The sequence below is a fragment of the Salmo trutta genome, chromosome 4 (assembly GCF_901001165.1).
Source record: "Salmo trutta chromosome 4, fSalTru1.1, whole genome shotgun sequence".
Classification (NCBI taxonomy): Eukaryota; Metazoa; Chordata; class Actinopteri; order Salmoniformes; family Salmonidae; genus Salmo; species Salmo trutta.
This window is the reverse complement of record NC_042960.1, coordinates 5,465,504-5,485,493: the sequence shown is the minus strand read 5'-3', so window position 1 is coordinate 5,485,493 and position 19,990 is coordinate 5,465,504. Positions and strand designations below refer to the sequence as shown.

At 43.6% G+C, this 19,990-nt stretch overlaps 1 protein-coding gene across 1 annotated transcript in view; it reads left to right on the top strand.

The window, feature by feature from the left end:
• LOC115191721 (TBC domain-containing protein kinase-like protein) overlaps positions 1 to 19,990 on the top strand; it is a 68,173-nt gene that overhangs the window by 45,095 nt on the left and 3,088 nt on the right. The window contains exons 24-25 of the mRNA XM_029749577.1: positions 4,807 to 4,970; positions 11,237 to 11,396. Coding sequence (XP_029605437.1) covers positions 4,807 to 4,970; positions 11,237 to 11,396 — 324 coding nt within the window. The remainder of the gene's footprint in view (positions 1 to 4,806; positions 4,971 to 11,236; positions 11,397 to 19,990) is intronic.

Sequence of the window (19,990 nt, the reverse complement as noted above, 5' to 3'; positions counted from 1 at the left end):
CTTGCCCCTGCTGCCAGAAAAGTTACTTCACTTTAGTTGAGGGGGACATTGGTAACTGCTGCATGGCCATTAATGGAACATAAAATACATTAGGGTTTGTATTTATAAAGTGCTGTTCTAGGATCATCGGGAGGACCCCCCCCCCTCCCCCCCGTCCATATAATCTTATTCAATATGATCTAAAAGGAACAAATGTGGGGAGGACTATCCTTCCTCCTTTGGAATCCTTTATTTCTTTGTGAAGGTTATTCCTTAATGGATTTCATGGCGGCTCCTTAGGTTTCAAGTTAGCCATTTTCTGATCAGTTTTTTTACTGATGATTTTGAATTCATCTGGTCTGTCGCGACTGCAATTTACACCGAAATCCTTGATAGGGGATAGAGTCGTGCCCTGAGAAATTATGCCAGCTAATACTGTAACTGAATGCCTGTACGTCACCATGACTATAATGGGAGGAATTGCAAATGCCTTCCGTATAGAATTACACTGAGGGATAATTGCCCTGTATGTATGGGAGTTCATATTGGGATGACAAATCGCTGCATGGTGAATGTACAACACGGCCGTTGGCTATTCATCATCACTAGACCTCAGTCCTAGCTGGTTATCACCATGATGGGCGTTGTCGTTACAGTACTGTACATTCATGTTCTCATGCAGTTGATCATGTGAGCCAATAGGGGCAATCAGGTTCCTCTGGACAGTAAACGTTGGTGAGGAAAAACAAGCTCTGGGTAGTGTTCAGTAATGCACACCATCGCAAAGCGTTTTGCAACAGATGGTACAAATCTAAAATCTTATTGGACAAATGTGGACAGTTTCTCCCTGTTTCACACCATTTAAAAATGCTTACTCCATACTGAACTGAGCCTGGGTAATTTATATTATATAATAAAGCCATTTAGCAGACAATTTTATCCAATCAATGCGCGCATACATTTTCGGTATGTGTGGTCCCGGGAATCAAACCCACTATCCTGGCATTGCCAGCGCCATGCTCTACCAACTGAGCTACAGAGGACCACCAGTCTTCAGTGTCTCCAGTTAGGTCCCATCACTGTCAGCCCATGCACTGAAAGACAGGCAGCAGCGTCATTAAGCTGACTGAAGGCTGGCAAACATACATCTCACCATGGCATTTAACTCCCCATGTGACCCAGCCATGAACCCACAGTCAACGACAGGCTGTACCAGTGGGATTTTAAAGATGTGGGGGTGTTCATACTGTGTGTGTGTGTGTGTGTGTGTGTGGGGGTTCATACTGTTGTGTGTGTGGGGGGAGTCATAATTGGTGTGTGTGTGTATAGAGTAGATATTAAAGCTGTCTAATTATACAAGTTGATGACATTTCTCAGTCCTCTCTTACTGCATTCTAGGTTTAGGTTTTAAAGAGCTTTATATTGATTGTGATCTATTTTCTGGCATCATCCAGTTACCTTATCCAAGCAACAGTTATCATCATAATGGTCTTATCAGTCCTTCTCCTACTTCCTCACTGCTGATTGGATAAGGTGCTTACAGTTTCCCTGTGCTAATCCAAACTATTTGTTTTATTAGAGTCAGTGGTTCAGTCAGTCTGTTTGTGTGTGTGGCTGTGTGTGCGCCCGTGGCTGTGTGTGCGCCCGTGGCTGTGTGTGCGCCCGCAAAAAAAACTGAGTTATTTGCATGATATTTGCATGAACATAACAAGATTCAACAACTGAGACATAAACTGAACAAGTTCCACAGACATGTGACTAACAGAAATGGAATAATGTGTCCCTGAACAAAGGGGGGTCAAAATCAAAAGAAACAGTTAGTATCTGGTGTGGCCACCAGCTGCATTAAGTACTGCAGTGCATCTCCTCCTCATGGACTATACCAGATTTGCCAGTTCTTGCTGTGAGATGTTACCCCACTCTTCCACCAAGGCACCTGCAAGTTCCCGGACATTTCTGGGGGGAATGGCCCTAGCTCTCACCCTCCAATCCAACAGGTCCCAGACGTGCTCAATGGGATTCTTTGCTGGCCATGGCAGAACACTAACATTCCTGTCTTACAGGAAATCATGCACAGAACGAGCAGTATGGCTGGTGGCAATGTCATGCTGGAGGGTCATGTCAGGATGAGCATGCAGGGAGGGTACCACATGAGCAGAAGGATGTCTTCCCTATAACGCACAGCGTTGAGATTGCCTGCAATGACAACAAGCTCAGTCCGATGATGCTGTGACACACCGCCCCAAATCATGACGGGCCCTCCACCTCCAAATTGATCCAGCTCCAGAGTACAGGCCTCGGTGTAACACTCATTCCTTCGACAATAAACGCAAATCCGATCATCACCCCTGGTGAGACAAAACCACGACTCGTCAGTGAAGAGCAATTTTTGCCAGTCCTGTCTGGACCAGCGATGGTGGGTTTGTGCCCATAGGCGACGGTGATGTCTGGTGAGGACCTGCCTTACAACAGGCCTACAAGCCCTCAGTCCAGCCTCTCTCAGCCTATTGCGGACAGTCTGAGCACTGATGGAGGGATTGTGTGTTTCTGGTATAACTCGGGCAGTTGTTGTTGCCATCCTGTACCTGTCCCGCAGGTGTGATGTTCGGATGTACCAATCCTGTGCAGATGTTGTTACACATGGTCTTCCACTGCGAGGACGATCAGCTGTCTGTCCTGTCTCCCTGTAGTGCTGTCTTAGACGTCTCACAGTACGGACATGGCAATTTATTGCCCAGGCCACATCTGCAGTCCTCATGCCTGTCAGTAGAAAGGCCTCTTTAGTGTCCTAAGTTTTCCTAACTGTGACCTTAATTACCTACCGTCTGTAAGCTGTTAGTGTCTTAACAACCGTTCCACAGGTGCATGTTCATTAATTGTTTATCGTTCATTGAACAAGCATGGGAAACAGTGTTTAAACCCTTTACAATGAAGATATGTGATGTTATTTTGATTTAAAAATGATCTTTGAAAGACAGGGTCCTGAAAAAGGGCCGTTTCTTTTTTTGCTGGTTTTAGATGGAACTATAAAGGGTTGTCCTATGGGGACAGCCGAATAACCCTTTTAGCTTGTAGATGGCACTTTGTTGATTATAGTGTATCAGTGAAATACTTACTTACAGGCCTTTCCCAACAATGCAGAGAGAAATATAGAGATAGAAAAAAAAGAATTACACAAGGAATAAAAACACAATGAGTAAGGATAACTTGGCTATAAACATGGGCTACCAGTACTTAAGCTGGAGGAACAGGTACATGTTGACTTATAGGCCTTGAAGGCCCAGTACAGTCAACATTCAGTTTTCCTGTGTCGTATATCATATTGTACAACAGCTGATGAAAACGAACACTGTAAAAGTGTGAAAAAAATCTAATGGCTGGTTTTAGTCCAACTGTGTTTGTATACGTTGAAAAGACGCTCAGAGGTCTTAAAGCATTGAGTGCCTCCCTCCGATTCAATGACTGGACAGTTAAGTGAATAAAATACACCCGCTGAACCTAATGATAGTGAACTGCCACTCGTTTGTATGAGTAAAGCACCCTCCTCCTTCTTCGTCTTTATCCTCTCCTTGTTTGCACAATTGCCCCTTGTGGGATAAATAGCCTAAAGTATTTTTAATTGAATTCTCTCTTTCACTCTTTTTCCTCTCACCCCTGCTCTCTCGTTCATGCTCCATGCTTCCTATTGACTCATGACAGCCAGTGAAATGTGTGATCTGTGTAAGAAGCAGATCATGGGGTTCGTTGATGGATGTACCAATAGCAATCATCTCTCTCGCTCTCTCTCGCTCTCTCTCGCTCTCTCTCGCTCTCTCTCGCTCTCTCTCGCTCTCTCTCGCTCTCTCTCGCTCTCTCTCGCTCTCTCTCGCTCTCTCTCTCTCGCTCTCTCGCTCTCTCTCTCTCTCTCTCTCGCTCTCTCGCTCTCTCTCTCTCGCCCTCTCGCCCGCTCTCGCCCTCTCGCCCTCTCTCGCCCGCTCTCTCTCTCGCCCCCTCTCTCGCTCGCTCGCTCTCTCTCTATCTATCAGTGAACGTGAGAGGTCTTCACAACTTGATTTGGGCTGTATCCCGAGGAGGATATCTTTTTTTTGACTACATTCAACTGCCAAAGGTGTCGCCATCCATCGAAAAGTTCTACTTTAGATGATGCATTGACGCATATCACCTGCCCCTTGCCATGTATTGCCGTAGATTCTGTAATTGTATATATTTACACTGAGATGTTTCGTGGAAGCTGCAAGGTTTAGGTGACATTATACAAGAGTCATTTGCAATGCAAGACTGCTTACAAAGGGAAAGCTAAGTATGATTCCTCCTCAGGCTGCACACTCTGTTCACAGGAGATACTGGCACCTCAGTGCCACCGTTGTCCCTGCCACACAGACTCCTAAAACATGCTTATACTCTCAAGTCTTTGATGACAAATAGCCACAGTGCCAGTGGACTCCCTGGCTCTCCCCATTAACACTGCTCATCATAGCCTGTCTGCGCTGTCACCTCCAGGGCAGCATTATCCTGTAGTGTCGACTGGAAAGGAAGAGTGCCTTTCCAAAATCCTCTGTCCTCAGTACAAAGTATTTTCTGCTTTGCCGGCAATGGCACTGATATCGCTTTGGGTCCTTCCTTGAGAACTACATACAGTATTTACATATTTACAAAAGACTGACAAAGCTATTGTACAGTACCACTGAATGCTGTTATTGTCACCTAGATATTCAAGTCTTCCTTTGAGAGTTTGATGTTTGCTGGCCAACTAAATAACAAACTGTATACTGAGGGAACCTATTCTACCTGAGTGGTCATAATAACTCTCTCTTATCTCCTCTCCAGTCGCGGGAGCCCTTGGAGCTGAGTGACCTGAAAGCCGAGGTGTCCCCCCGTATCTCAGCCGAGGACCTCATTGACCTGTGTGAGCTGTCGGTGGGGGGTCAAACCAAGAGGAGCAAGGCCAGCAAGCCTAAGATCCTTGCCGTCGACATCCGCAGCATCGAGGAGTATCCTTGTGTGTGTGTGTGTGTGTGTGTGTGTGTGTGTGTGTGTGAGAGAGAGAGAGAGGGGAATTAATCAATCGATCGGTTAAATGAATGAAGCCTTTTCACATTAAGCAGTTGTCACAAAGTACTTTTACAATAAAACCGACCTAGACCCCAAGAGCAAGCACAGCAGAGACGGAGGTCTTCAGGGCAGATGATTCAAATATTCCTCTTCTTCTACCCCCAGACTGTTTTGTGTTAGCACAGCACCACATAGAGAGACAAGAGCCCAAGTGTTCTGTTTTACTTTGAAGGGGAATTTATAGCATGTTGTCGTGAAAGACGGGTCGTACTGAACCTCTTCTGAATAAATGCACGCGTTATTGGCCTCGGCTATGTCTCCAGAGAAGGGATCGCTACTTAAATATGCTTTTCACCTTCCGGCTGTATTGGTGTTGTGCAGTACCACCACCAGTACAATAGCTGTGTGTGTGTTAGGCTTGCATGTAGCTTTTAGCTCCATCAAGACTGATCTACTCCATTCACACACTGCTAGTACACAGTCTTGAAAATATTTTCTGTTGGTTCAGTTCAGCCATGGCTTTGTGCAGAGTATACATTGGCTGTGTATATGGCTGGTCCTGTGTACAAGAACTAGCTTGCCTTCTGTGCTCTCTTCTATCTGGCTGAGGAGAGTATGGAGGTCTGGAGCGTTAGCTACTGCATCAAATCAAACTTTATTTGCCACATGCGCCGAATACAGCAAATGTAGACTTTACCGTGAAATGCTTACCTAAAAGCTCTTAACCAACAGACCAGTTCAAGAAGAAGAAAATATTTACCAAGTAGGCTAAAATAAAAAGTAACACAATAAGAATAACAATAACGAGGCTATATACAGGGGCACCGGTAGTAAGTCAGTGTGCAGGGGTACAGGCTAATTGATGTAATTTGTACATGTAGGTGGGGGTGAAGTGACTATGCATAGCTAACAAACGAAGTGCGAGTAGCAGCAGTGTATGGAGGGGAGGGGGTCAATGTAAATTGTCCAGTGGGGATTTTTATGAATTGTTCAGCAGTCTAATAGCTTGGGGGTTGAAGCTGTTGAGGAGCCTTTTGGTCCTAGACTTGATGCTCCGGTACTGCTTGCCGTGCGGTAGCAGAGAAAAAAGGTTGTGACTTGGGTGACTAGTCTGACAATTTTATGTGCTTTCCTATTACACTGCCTATTATATAGGTCCTGGATGGCAGGAAGCTTGGCCCCAATGATGTACTGGGCCATTCGCACTACCCTCTAGCGCCTTACGTTCAGATGCCAAGCAGTTGCCATACCAGGCAGTGATGCAACCGGTCAGGATGCTCTCGATGGTGCAGCTGTAGAACCTTTTGAGAATCTGGGGGCCCATGCCAAATCTTTTCAGTCTCCTGAGAGGGAAAAGGTTTTGTCGTGCCCTCTTCACGACTGTCTTGGCATGTTTGGCCCATGATAGTTCGTTGGTGATGTGGACACCAAGGAACTTGAAACTCTCGACCCGCTCCCCTACAGCTCCGTCAATGTTAATGGGGGACTGTTCAGCCCACCTTTTCCTGTAGTTCAAGATCAGTTCCTTTGTCTTGCCCACATTGAGGGAGAGGTTGTTGTCCTGGCACGACACTGCCAGTTCTCTGACCTCCTCCCTATAGGCTGTCTCTTCGTTATTGGTGATCAGGCCTACCACTGTTGTGTCATCAGCAAACTTAATGATGGTGTTGGAGTCGTGTTTGGCCACGTAGTCGTGGGTGAACAGGGAATACAGGAGGCGACTAAGTACACACCCCTGAGGGGCCCCACGGTCTGGACCTGAGGAGAATCCATTCTGCCTGCATATTAGCTACCCCATAGCCTGTTAGCCACCTCGTGTTAGCCACCTCGTGTTAGCCACCTCGTGTTAGCCACCTCGTGTTAGCCACCTCGTGTTAGCCACCTCGTGTTAGCCACCTCGTGTTAGCCACCTCGTGTTAGCCACCTCGTGTTAGCCACCTCGTGTTAGCCACCTCGTGTTAGCCACCTGCTATCCTGTTAGCCACCTACTAGCAAAAACGACTTGTGTGGGCTAAAGTTACAAAACCTCCACTGGATGGGAGGTTTATGGGTTAACTGAAAAACATTTGGACTTTTTTGTTACAGGGTGGAGAATACCTGTGAAATTCATATATCAGAAGTGTGAGATGGACTAATTTGCTCTGCTGATTGGAGAAGCTGCTTTCATCTGCCGTTCAGTCATGGGAATCTATTACTAAAGTGAGACTGCCTGGGTTGCGAATTGACCTTGTACATAGTAACATTGTTGAAGTCCTTGAAGTAATTCTTCTAGAAAAACCTCCAGCCCTATCACTGGGTGTGAACACGTCTGGCACGTTTGACAGCCAATGGACAAAGTTACCCTGGATAAGAGTGTGCTAAGAAAATAAGGACAGTGAATGTGCAGGGGGTTAGATGTGAACGCGCAGGGGGTTAGATCTGATTAGAAGTCCAACTTAACCTCTGGTTATAATTACATAGAGTTACCCAGACACATTTTTTATTTACGTTTCTTTACCTTTCTTGGAGGAAAGAAAAGGCAGACTCCTTAAGTGGGATGTGATTTGGTCCCTCAGCGGGTGCGGCTCAATTATTGATTCATTATTGTGTGTGTGCATGACACAGCCTGACACACACTCAGCGCACACACACACTCCCCCGTGGATACACCTGATAAATCCCTTAGATTAAAAACGGGTTGCCAGAATCAATAACCCAGTAATCCATTTTGGCTATTCATAAAAGTGCAACATCACAAAACAAAAACACAGTTTGTCTGCACAGATGGACTGTTTGTATTCTTCTAGTTCTATTTCCCTGACAGCTGTTCAGTTTATAAGGAGTAGACTTTCCATAGCAAAGTAACCAATACTCTTTCATCTTAAAAGTGAGCCACTCTCTCAAGAGTCATTGTCGGAGGTCAGTGGAATAATAATTGTTTTTGGGGGGAGTTAAAGCTCCATTAATCAGGGGGGGATTAGTGGTAGAATACCTGGCAACCGTCCTCCCTCAGACTAAGTCCTCTCCATTCTATAGAGTCCTGATAGACAGCGGTCCCCAGGGCTCCTGACCCAGAATAACAAAGAGGAATTTGGGCCACTTAGAGCTGGCTACCCTGCATTGTGATGACTGAGATAAAATACAGTGTTGGGTCTCCAGTTGGTCACAAAGTTATTAAACTGATTACTCCAATCCAGTGCTTTACTAGTGGTTGGTTTCCATGCCTGGATATATTCTAGTGCACAGCTGTTTTAAACAACAGTTGTGTAGACTACCTTACATTTAGGGGTTCTAGAGCAAAGATTCAGTAAGTCAAGTTAAATCGACCTAAAGGGAAATATGTCAGTGTGTATAATGGCCTCTCTCTTCCCAGGAATAATTTACTACGTGGCCTAAAGTGCTTCAGGAAAGCAGTTGAGCACCATTCGTCTTAAAATTATGTAGCAATAATGTCTAACTACACTCGTAAACGGAGCCAGCCAGAGAATGATTATTACATCTTTCACTGTTCCCTCAGCGTGAGCTGCCTGGCACTCAGCAGATAGCTAACACTGTTCCCTCAGCGTGAGCTGCCTGGCACTCAGCAGATAGCTAACACTGTTCCCTCAGCGTGAGCTGCCTGGCACTCAGCAGATAGCTAACACTGTTCCCTCAGCGTGAGCTGCCTGGCACTCAGCAGATAGCTAACACTGTTCCCTCAGCGCGAGCTGCCTGGCACTCAGCAGATAGCTAACACTGTTCCCTCAGCGCGAGCTGCCTGGCACTCAGCAGATAGCTAACACTGTTCCCTCAGCGCGAGCTGCCTGGCACTCAGCAGATAGCTAACACTGTTCCCTCAGCGCGAGCTGCCTGGCACTCAGCAGATAGCTAACACTGTTCCCTCAGCGCGAGCTGCCTGGCACTCAGCAGATAGCTAACACTGTTCCCTCAGCGCGAGCTGCCTGGCACTCAGCAGATAGCTAACACTGTTCCCTCAGCGTGAGCTGCCTGGCACTCAGCAGATAGCTAACACTGTTCCCTCAGCGTGAGCTGCCTGGCACTCAGCAGATAGCTAACACTGTTCCCTCAGCGTGAGCTGCCTGGCACTCAGCAGATAGCTAACACTGTTCCCTCAGCGTGAGCTGCCTGGCACTCAGCAGATAGCTAACACTGTTCCCTCAGCGTGAGCTGCCTGGCACTCAGCAGATAGCTAACACTGTTCCCTCAGCGTGAGCTGCCTGGCACTCAGCAGATAGCTAACACTGTTCCCTCAGCGTGAGCTGCCTGGCACTCAGCAGATAGCTAACACTGTTCCCTCAGCGTGAGCTGCCTGGCACTCAGCAGATATCTAACACTGTTCCCTCAGCGCGAGCTGCCTGGCACTCAGCAGATAGCTAACACTGTTCCCTCAGCGCGAGCTGCCTGGCACTCAGCAGATAGCTAACACTGTTCCCTCAGCGTGAGCTGCCTGGCACTCAGCAGATAGCTAACACTGTTCCCTCAGCGTGAGCTGCCTGGCACTCAGCAGATAGCTAACACTGTTCCCTCAGCGTGAGCTGCCTGGAACTCAGCAGAGCTTAACAGACGTATTGTCTTTTTGTTTTCTTTCTTTCCCCTCATTATGTCAATTTAAGCACGCTTCCAGTTCCCATCCTCCATGTCCTCCTCCCATTCACCCAACCCCCTGACCCCGAGATTGAGTTATTACTTTAATTTGCCTGGCTTGTGGTATTTCCTCTCCTCCTCCTTTCTCCTCCCTCCTATTTCTGAAGACTGTCTTTGGCAGCAAGAGCAGCTGCTGTCTCATAATAGAAACTTCTGGTAGACTCTGTTAGGCTGACAGACCAAGACAGACCCCCTGTGTCAAGTTCACCTCAGACAGACAATGACATGCACACATTCAATTATTACATTCTGGGGGGGGTGATGCACTGTATAGTGTACTGTGTCCATGATTGCACTTACCCAGAAGGTATTTTTTAATCAGTGATCTTGTATTGTCTTGTAGTATTCATTATGCATGAGTAAACAGAGGTGGAGAAATGATTGATTTAAAGATTTCTTTAGCATCACTTTGTCATTTTCCATATTGTGGACATCAAGCATATTTACACCCAATTGCGCACAGACATTTTAAGTGATGTCTGCAATGAATCTGATTGGAGCAAGCAAGCTACCATGGCCTTGGTGTATTAGCTAGCCCTCGACAGGCCTAGTCCACTGTAGATCCCTGTATTTTATAATAGACAGACTTTGTGAACACATGGCCTGGAGATGTATTGCCCTGTAAATTTTAACCGACCCCATTCGGAGCCTGAGATTCATCACCGTGTCAGAGCCCCAAATCATATCCAGTTGCACGGTTTTAGGCCCATAACAGTGAAATTGCAATCTGTGGGACATTTCCCTCCACTCAGTCATGTTCTATTACTGCAGCAGTGTTAAACGGACTTTTATCAGGATGAGGGATTGGAAACAGTTTCTGTCTCCCTATCCCCAAACTGTAAAAAAAAATTATATATATATGATTTGACATTTTCCACACACAAAGTTTTTGTTGAGTTCGCTCAACAACATAATTTTTTTTAAACTCACAATCTTATTGCTGCTGGTTGCCATAAAATTGTACGTTGAATCAACATTATTTATGAAAAAAAATTGTGCACAGGATACATGTAAAACACTTGCAGAACCTTCAAGAAGTTAAAAGTGAACTTGTGAAATTAGGTAACAGTTTAGCTGAACAGCACTATACAGATGTTCATACCCGTAGTGGTATGCAGGGATTTAAACACTGTTATGGAGCTCACGGTATCACTACTGAATGCTAATAGACTTAATGAAGGAATTATGATGTGGTTATAATCATAGCCGCGGGAAGTAGGGGTGCCGAGGGTGCTGCAGCACCCCGTGAAAGGTCGTAATAAAAATCACATATTTATTATTAATTATTATTATATAACAAAAATCACAAAAGTAGTGCACTGGGCCTTTTAATAGTCCTGTATTAGCGGACCAATATAGCCGTCTGCAGCAACCAAAAAAATCCCCCCATGGAAGAAGAAAATCGCAGCACCCCCACCCCGAAACCACTTCCCGCGGCTATGGTTATAATGCAGTGTTTGACATAAGCGTGTATGGCCCTCTTCTAATTACTTATTGGTCACCCTAACTTATTGAGGACATTGACACTGTACAAAGACTGGTGTACATTTTAAAGCGTTGACCCTTAACCCAGGGTGTTCAGCTTCGGCCGAGGCCACATCTCGGGCAGCATCAGCATCCCCTACAGCACGGCGTTCTCTCCGGACGGGGAGCTGGTGCAGTGTCCCGCCACTGGCACCCTCCAGAGCTTCAGGGGACGTGTCATCGTGGTCATCAGCCACGCCATGAAGAGCGCCGCCATGGTGAGAGAACACATGCGTTTAGGGATACACAGACATGCATGCATGAATGCAAATGCACACACATTGAACCTTTATTCATGCAGGAAAGTCCCATTGAGACCAATTTGTCTTTTACAAAGGAGCCCTGATTCACAAGTGCATGCATCTGCACACACTCAAACACACTTGTATGCATGTGCACCCTACGCACACACATGCGTGCAGACACACACACATACACACACACACACTGTCTGCAGCTAGGATGGTTAACTTGCACAATGAGCAATTTAATTTATTCCACCTGCAAGTTCAACAAGCCAGACTGTTTAGGATTCAATTTGGCTCATATTCAGTTCCTCCACAGACCTCCACTCTAAGTCATACGGAAGTCATGGATTGTTCAATCAGACAAGAGTCCAGCTTGTGTTTTCCCCACTGAAATCAGTTCACCTCGTCTATGCTGTATGCTTCAGCTGTTTCTGGGGCAAAGCTACTTGCTGTCTTCTCAGCATATTTGTGAACTGTAATTAAAGTGCATCACCATTTTTCCAAATGAAGCATAAAAGTATGATTTGGTTCTGTTTTTTGCTGTATGGAATAATAATTGATAGTCACATTGCTATAAATGACCATTCTTACTGTTATGGGTTTTTGGTATTCATATGTATTTCTTATAGATCCCAATTGCTTCTCAAACCTCATGTACATAGACAGCATCTTTACTTTAATTCCCATCGGTATAATCCATCTTTACTTTAATTCCCCTCGGTATAATCCATATTTAGTTTAATTCCCCTCGGTATAATCCATCTTTAATTCCCCTCGGTATAATCCATATTTAGTTTAATTCCCCTCGGTATAATCCATCTTCACTTTAATTCCCCTCGGTATAATCCATCTTCACTTTAATTCCCCTCGCTATAATCCATATTTAGTTTAATTCCCCTCGCTATAATCCATATTTAGTTTCATTCACCTCAGTATAATCCATCAAATCAGAATAGTACACCTGAACTCCTTATTATAAACAATGTATTAGGCTACATGTACTGCAGGTTTAGATATGATTCATGTGGCATTCTGTTGCATCACCTTGCATCTCTTCTTGGCATTTGGCCCAAGATGACAGTTGGCCTCCTTCAAAGGTTGGCCTTCTTGCCTGGGAAGCCCCAGTTGGAAGCCCCAGTTCAGGGGGTATAGTTCTGATCGGATCCTCTCAGATCCACACAGTGATCAGAGGGCTTTAAGAGGGGATATCTGGGATGTCATAACTCCTTAGGTCAGCGCACAGCGTCACATGAACCAGTATCTGTGCATTAGAGACCTCTCTAACACCCAGAAAGCTCAGATTCAAACTCCCATTAACCAGCTCTGCAAGCGTTATGTCAAAATATGTTCGTTGGTCACCAAATATGAAGTTTCTTCTTCATTTACTTCCGTTACGGACGGTATGTACTTCCAAAAAGAGAGAATGAGTTAATTATTTGTGGGGTCTAGCATAGAGGTCGACCGATTTATGATTTTTCAATGCCGATACCGATTATTGGGGGGGGGGCAAAAAACCCGCTACCGATTTAATCGGGCAATTTTTTTATATATGTATTTGTAATAATGACAATTACAACAATACTGAATGAACAATGAACACTTATTTTAACTTAATAGAATACATCAATAAAATCTATTTATTCTCAAATAAATAATGAAACATGTTCAATTTGGTTTAAATAATGCAAAAACAAAGTGTTGGAGAAGAAAGTAAAAGTGCAATATGTGCCATGTAAGAAAGCTAACGTTTAAGTTCCTTGCTCAGAACATGGGAACATATGAAAGCTGGTGGTTCCTTTTAACATGAGTCTTCAATATTCCCAGGTAAGAAGTTTTAGGTTGTAGTTATTATAGGACTATTTCTCTCTATACCATTTGTATTTCATATACCTTTGACTATTGGATGTTCTAATAGGTACTTTAGTATTGCCAGCCTAATCTCGGGAGTTGATAGACTTGAAGTCATAAACAGCGGATTGCTTGAAGCATTGCGTAGAGCTGCGGCAAACGCAGTAAAGCGCTGTTTGAATGAATGCTTACGAGCCTGCTGCTGCCTACCACTGCTCAGTCAGACTGCTCTATCAAATCATAGACTTAATTATAATATAATAACACACAGAAATACGAGCCTTAGGTCATTAATATGGTCAAACAAAACGTTTATTCTTTCAGTGAAATACGGAACCGTTCTGTATTTTATGTAACGGGTGGCATCCATAAGTTTTAAATATTGCTGTTACATTGCACAACCTTCAATGTTATGTCATAATTACATAAAATTCTGGCAAAATAGTTCGCAACGAGCCAGGCGGCCAAAACTGTTGCATATACCCTGAGTCTGCGTGCAATGAACGCAAGAGAAGTGACACAATTTCCCTAGTTTAATATTGCCTGCTAACATGAATTTCTTTGAACTAAATATGCAGGTTTAAAAAAAATATACTTCTGTGTATTGATTTTAAGAAAGGCATTGATGTTTATGGTTAGGTACATTCGTGCAACGATTGTGCTTTTTTCGCAAATGCGCTTTTGTTAAATCATCCCCCGTTTGGCGAAGTTGGCTGTCTTTGTTAGGAAGAAATAGTTTTCACACAGTTCGCAACGAGCCAGGCGGCCCAAACTGCTGCATATACCCTGACTCTGTTGCACAGAACGCAAGAGAAGTGACGCAATTTCCCTAGTTAAAAGAAATTCATGTTAGCAGGCAATATTAACTAAATATGCAGGTTTAAAAATATATACTTGTGTATTGATTTTAAGAAAGGCGTTGATGTTTATGGTTAGGTACACATTGGTGCAACGACAGTGCTTTTTTTTGCGAATGCGCTTATTAAATCACCCGTTTGGCGAAGTAGGCTGTGATTCAATGATAACTTAACAGGCACCTCATCGATTATATGCAACACAGGACAGGCTAGATAAACTAGTAATATCATCAACCATGTGTAGTTAACTAGTGATTATGTTAAGATTGATTGTTTTTTATAAGATACGTTTAATGCTAGCTAGCACCTTACCATGGCTCCTTGCTGCACTCGCATAACAGGTAGTCAGCCTGCCACGCAGTCTCCTCGTGGAGTGCAATGTAATCGGCCATGATCGGTGTCCAAAAATGCCGATTACCGATTGTTTTGAAAACTTGAAATCGGCCCTAATTAATCGGACATTCCAATTAATCGGTCGACCTCTAGTCTAGCGGCCCTCATCCCCTTTTTGTAGCTGTTAATGACCCGTTTGAAAAGGTGAGAGACCATACTTACTCTGCAGTAAGTAAGACATGTATTCATATTGAAATGAATGGGCAACCTGAATGAACTTAGCCTGTGAACCAGATACTTACCAAACGCTCTGTGTTGACTGTGTATCTGACCTCCTGTAAAAGAGAGACCAGACCAGTGAGACAGACTGATAGAGATGGTAACAAACAGAGATAGTGACAGGCAGACTGACATGGGATAGAGTAATCCATTTAGAAGAAATACCACAGACGGCCTAGTCAGTCCGGGGTGTATGTGACGTGTGGCTCAAGGTCAGAGGCGAGATAAACTGCCGTGATAAAGTCGACCTACCCATCTACACTGGTGTTTCTGTAAAGAAAGCGCCCAGTCTGCACAGGCATTTTCCAGCCTTTGCAGCCAATAGAAAAACAACCTGTCTACGATGACTCTTCAAAGTCACATTTTGTTTTTCATCCAATAAGTTCTAAATTCTTACATGTCATTTTCCTTCATGGCCTGAATGTTGTGGGCAGAAATTGGAGTTGTGCCTTGTTTCGTGTCTTTAGCATCATTAAAGTGAAGACTGTTATTTTATCAAATCAATTCTCTGTAATTATTATTATTACGTGATTAAACTAATCATGTAAATGTAATTAACTAGGAATTCCGGGCACCAAAGAAAATCTTCAGATTACAAAGTTATAATTTTCCTAATATAACTTTTCAGATTTTTTAATATCTGATGAATTAGTCTTCTAATTAATGAATTATTCTTTACCTCACGTTAGTCTCATTCCAAACATCGTAAGTTGTTGGTTATCTGCACGAACCCAGTCTTCACTATGAATCATCCATACATCAATTGTCTTAATCATTTATTTACTAACTAACTAAATAATCACAGAAATGCATAACAAACAAAGTTGATATTGTTACAAGGAAATGATGGGGGATGTGCCCTAGTGGGCTAAACCGGTATGGTAGCTTGGTAGACAAAGGGACTGAGAAGGGCGCAAAAGACACTACACAGTTGATAATTATAATAATTGAAATGCTAATCCTTTGCACATGAACGCTCATTCATTCGGGAATAACTGCAATATATATATATATATATATATATATATATATATATATTTATATATATATATATATATATATATATATATATATATATATATATATATATATTTTTATATATATATATATATATATATATATTTACGCTCAGTGTGTCGTGATCTCTGTTGGAATCGTCCTTTTCTGTTGGAAAGTTCATGTGAGATTTTCTCTGCGTCCCTGGAGTCTTTGGTTAGAATGGATACTTCAGAGTAATATTCAGAAATGTTCTTATAGAATATATGTTTCGGCGGTTGTCGGTCTTCGCATTTCAGGTCGACATAATTACTAGTCTGCAGCTAGAAGTTAGTATCAAAGATTTGCTATTTTTCTGTCGGATCGATAGTCTCAGAGTTTAACCACGTGGTATGGTTAAGAATTCAGCAACCATTACAACCCTAACTTATCCTGTGGTTTTTGTGGTCTCTACTCAAACATTAGTCCCCTCGATGCTCGAGGTACACATGGTCTGAAGATGATTTCTCTAGGTGGTGGTTTTATTCGGAACAGCAGAAGAGGCTGTCCCATGATGCCAGATCAATGTCTGTGCTCATTGGGCGGGCCAATGACTTAGTTAAACAATAAAAGGGAATTGGATTCTCTTTCATTAAACAGTTTAAAATCACATTACATAATTTCACAAATAGTTTCATCCTTACTCATTCATTTTATACAATAATTAGATGCAAATCTCATAACGGAGACTCTTGTATAAACAGAGTTATGATAATGTGGCTGTATTGTCTCTCATGAGGTCACAAACATTAGACAAAATGGACCGGTCGTAGCTGAATTCTCCACCGACCAAAACATGGATATTGTTCAGTTCTCAAGTTCAGTGAGGTAGAAGAAGTTCCTTTGTTCTACTGTGAACCCTCTCTCTATACCGCATGGCCGGGGGGAAGAGAGTCTCCTCATGGAATTTACAACCTGAGATAACAGAGCCTTGGTAGGTGGGGGAAAGAGAGGTGGGAAGAGAGAGGGAGAGGGTACTCGCTATACCCAAAGAGGGCCACGTCATGACAACAGCAAGCAGAGAACAGCAAAGTAGACACAGCTCAACTCAGACCGCTATATTGATGATCCTAACAAGTGGATAAAGCCTCATCCCACAACGGAATACATATTTTGGCACAACGACGTCTATTGTGAGACTCTGCCTCACAGTAGCTCTTAGACGTCTCAGTCAATATGCAGAGCAGGGAGGATAAAGCCCAGTGCTACAGACAGATACACAGGAATATGGCCTTGTTACTCTAGATGAAGGCCCTACTGAGCGGCCCTGTCTACCTGACGCCACTTCCACTGTACTCCTACCTCCTCGCTCCGTTTCCTGTCATCTTATCTTCCCCCACCAGAGCCCACATCCACCTGGATAGCGTGAAAGGCAAACTCTCCTCCTTCATAACCTTCCCTTCCTCTTTGTATCCCTCTCTTTTTTGTCCTTTACCTCGGCGGTGTATTCATTTGGGATTTAACCATGCATGGATGTTGTGTGTGCCTTAGTCACAGACTTACCGTCGGCTTTGAGCAGAGTAATTACTGCACGGTTACTGGTTTCTCGGGCATCACGACAGGATTAAAGGGAGGGAGCTTTGGACTGTCCTGTTTGGAGCCTCGCTTAAATGCTTTTGTAGAATGTGTGTGCGACGGCAGTCTCGGTGTTGTGAGTTTCCCTCTCTCTTGCTCTCTGATTCAAACTCTTTCGCTCTCGTTCCCTTTTCCTCTCCCCATCTCTCGCTCCCTTTTCCGCAATCTCTTTTACTTATCCTCCCTCTCTCTACATATCTTTCTTTCTCTCTTCCTTTCTCTCTGTCTTTTTCTCTCTGTCTCTGTCTCTCTCTCTACCGTCTCTCTGTCTCTCTCTCAATTCAATTTGCTTTATTGGCATGACGTAACAATGTACATATTGCCAAACGTTTACTTTGGAGATTTACAATATTAACATAATAAAAAATGAATATTGTCAACAGGACAACAATAATCAAGGGTCAAAATAACCATACATTGAACAATAACAATAAGCATAGAGGACATTTGCAGGTTGGTTGGTCTGTCAGACACTGTCCCTCATCTTATGGCAGCCAGCAATGTAGTGTGCTGCCAACGTCTTCCCCCAACAGGACGGGTAGCCTATTCTCATCAGAGAGGTCTTTGAAACCTTGAATAAGGGTTTCAAATTTGGGGAAATGACACAGTCTCTAATTGTTTTATGTGTTTTACATTTTGTCAGGAAATGCAGCTCTCTCTCAGGTTCTGCTGTATTGCAGTGGTTGCACAGCCTTTCCTCTACAGGGAGCCAGATTTTCCTGTGTCTACCCTTCTCAATGGCAAGGCTGTGCTCACTGAGCCTGTACTTTTTGTCAAGGTTTTTCTAAGGTTTTGATCAGTAACCATGGTCAAATAGTTAGCCACGGTGTACTGTCGATTTTAGCATTTTGCTTTGTGCTTGTGTTTCCCAATAAGCGATGTAGTTTTGACTGTGTTCTTTGGTTTATTCTGATTGATTGGATGTCCTGAGGCTTCAGTGTGTTAGTAGAACAGGTTTGTGAACTCAGCCCCAGGACCAGCTGGATGAGGGGACTCTTTTCTTTGCTCAGCTCTTGGCATTGCAGGGCTTGGTAATGATATAAGAAGGGGTCACTATATTTTAGATGTTTCCAAAACTTAATTGCTCTTTATTTTATTATTATTACTATTATTAGTGGATATTGGACTAAATATCTCTCGCTCTCTCGCTCTGGCTGCCGAATGAGGTTTTTCTTAATGAATGGACTGTTTGCTTGCCCTTTCCGTCCCAAATAATCTGCCCTGAGGGTGGATGGAAGCTCTTTTCTCATTTGGAGATTTCAGATGAAATCTGTGACAGTCTAGTTTGAGGATATTTAAGAAATTGATTCCGTGTGTGCATGCTTGTGTGGGTTCATACTGTGTGTGTGAAGTCCCCACAAGAATAGTAAACAAACACAAAGTTGACTAACTGGGGACATTTTGTTAGTTCCCACGAGGTCAAATGCTATTTCTATGGGGTTTAGGGTTAAGGTTAGACTTACTTTTAGGGTTAGAATTATGTTCAGGGTTAGGAGCTAGGGTTAGGTTTTTGGGTTAGGGTAAGAGTACGGGTTAGGGTTTAGGGAAAATAGGATTTTGAATGGGACTGAATGTTGTCCCCACAAGGTTAGCGTGTGTGTGTGTGTGTAACATAAGTGGTGAGGGAAGTAAAGCGCCTGCGATTCATTCTGGTCGAGAAGATGTAGCCGTCAGAAATGTGTTTTGACCTGGCAGGCAAACGTGTGTGTGTGTGTGTGTGTGTGTGTGTGTGTGTGTGTGTGTGTGTGTGTGAAATACTGTTTGTAGAAGGACTGCAAGGTCCACAGAACCTAATGCATTAGTGATGAATGTTTGTTTACTATCTAGTGCGCCTTCTCTCCCAGTCTATGGGTGAATTCAAAATGGCACCATATTCCCATAGGGTTCTGGTCAAAATAAGTGTGCTACGCAGAGGTGGGACCAAGTCATTGTTTTACAAGTCACAAGTAAGTCTTGGCACTCAAGTCCCAAGTCAAGACAGGCAAGTCTGAGTCAAGTCTCATGTCAAGACCGTCAAGTAACAAGTCAAGTCTCAAGTCCTAAACTTTGAGTTTCGAGTCCTAAACAAGTCATAATGTGCTCTTCACCTCGATGTATTACCATTTCATATTTTTAACAAGAGTAATAGTTAGTATATTACATTCATGCAAATCATGAATGCTTTTAAAAAATATCTATACATTTATTACTTTCCAAATAAACGTTATATTTCCATGGAAATACATGGGTAGCCATGAGAAAGACACACCCCTACAATAGTGATCGACTATCGAGGATCGCTATGGGACGCAATCGGATGTAGGCTTGTACACAATCGCCCAACCTTACACACACACACACACACACACACACACACACACACACACACACACACACACACACACACACACACACACACACACACACACACACACACACTCTCTCTCTCTGTGTGGTTACAGTAGGCTAACATATGTCAATGGTTTTAGGAACAGCAGTAACATCAAGCAGGATTTAGGCTACCAACTGCCTAGCCAGTTGTAGCTCAATCTTGGGTGCTATGATCACGTTCCCGCACTGACTGACTGTGTGGAGGCTCATTGATTTAACGTTACGTTAGCCTACACTAGTAAAGTAATAAAATATATAGCTGTCGGC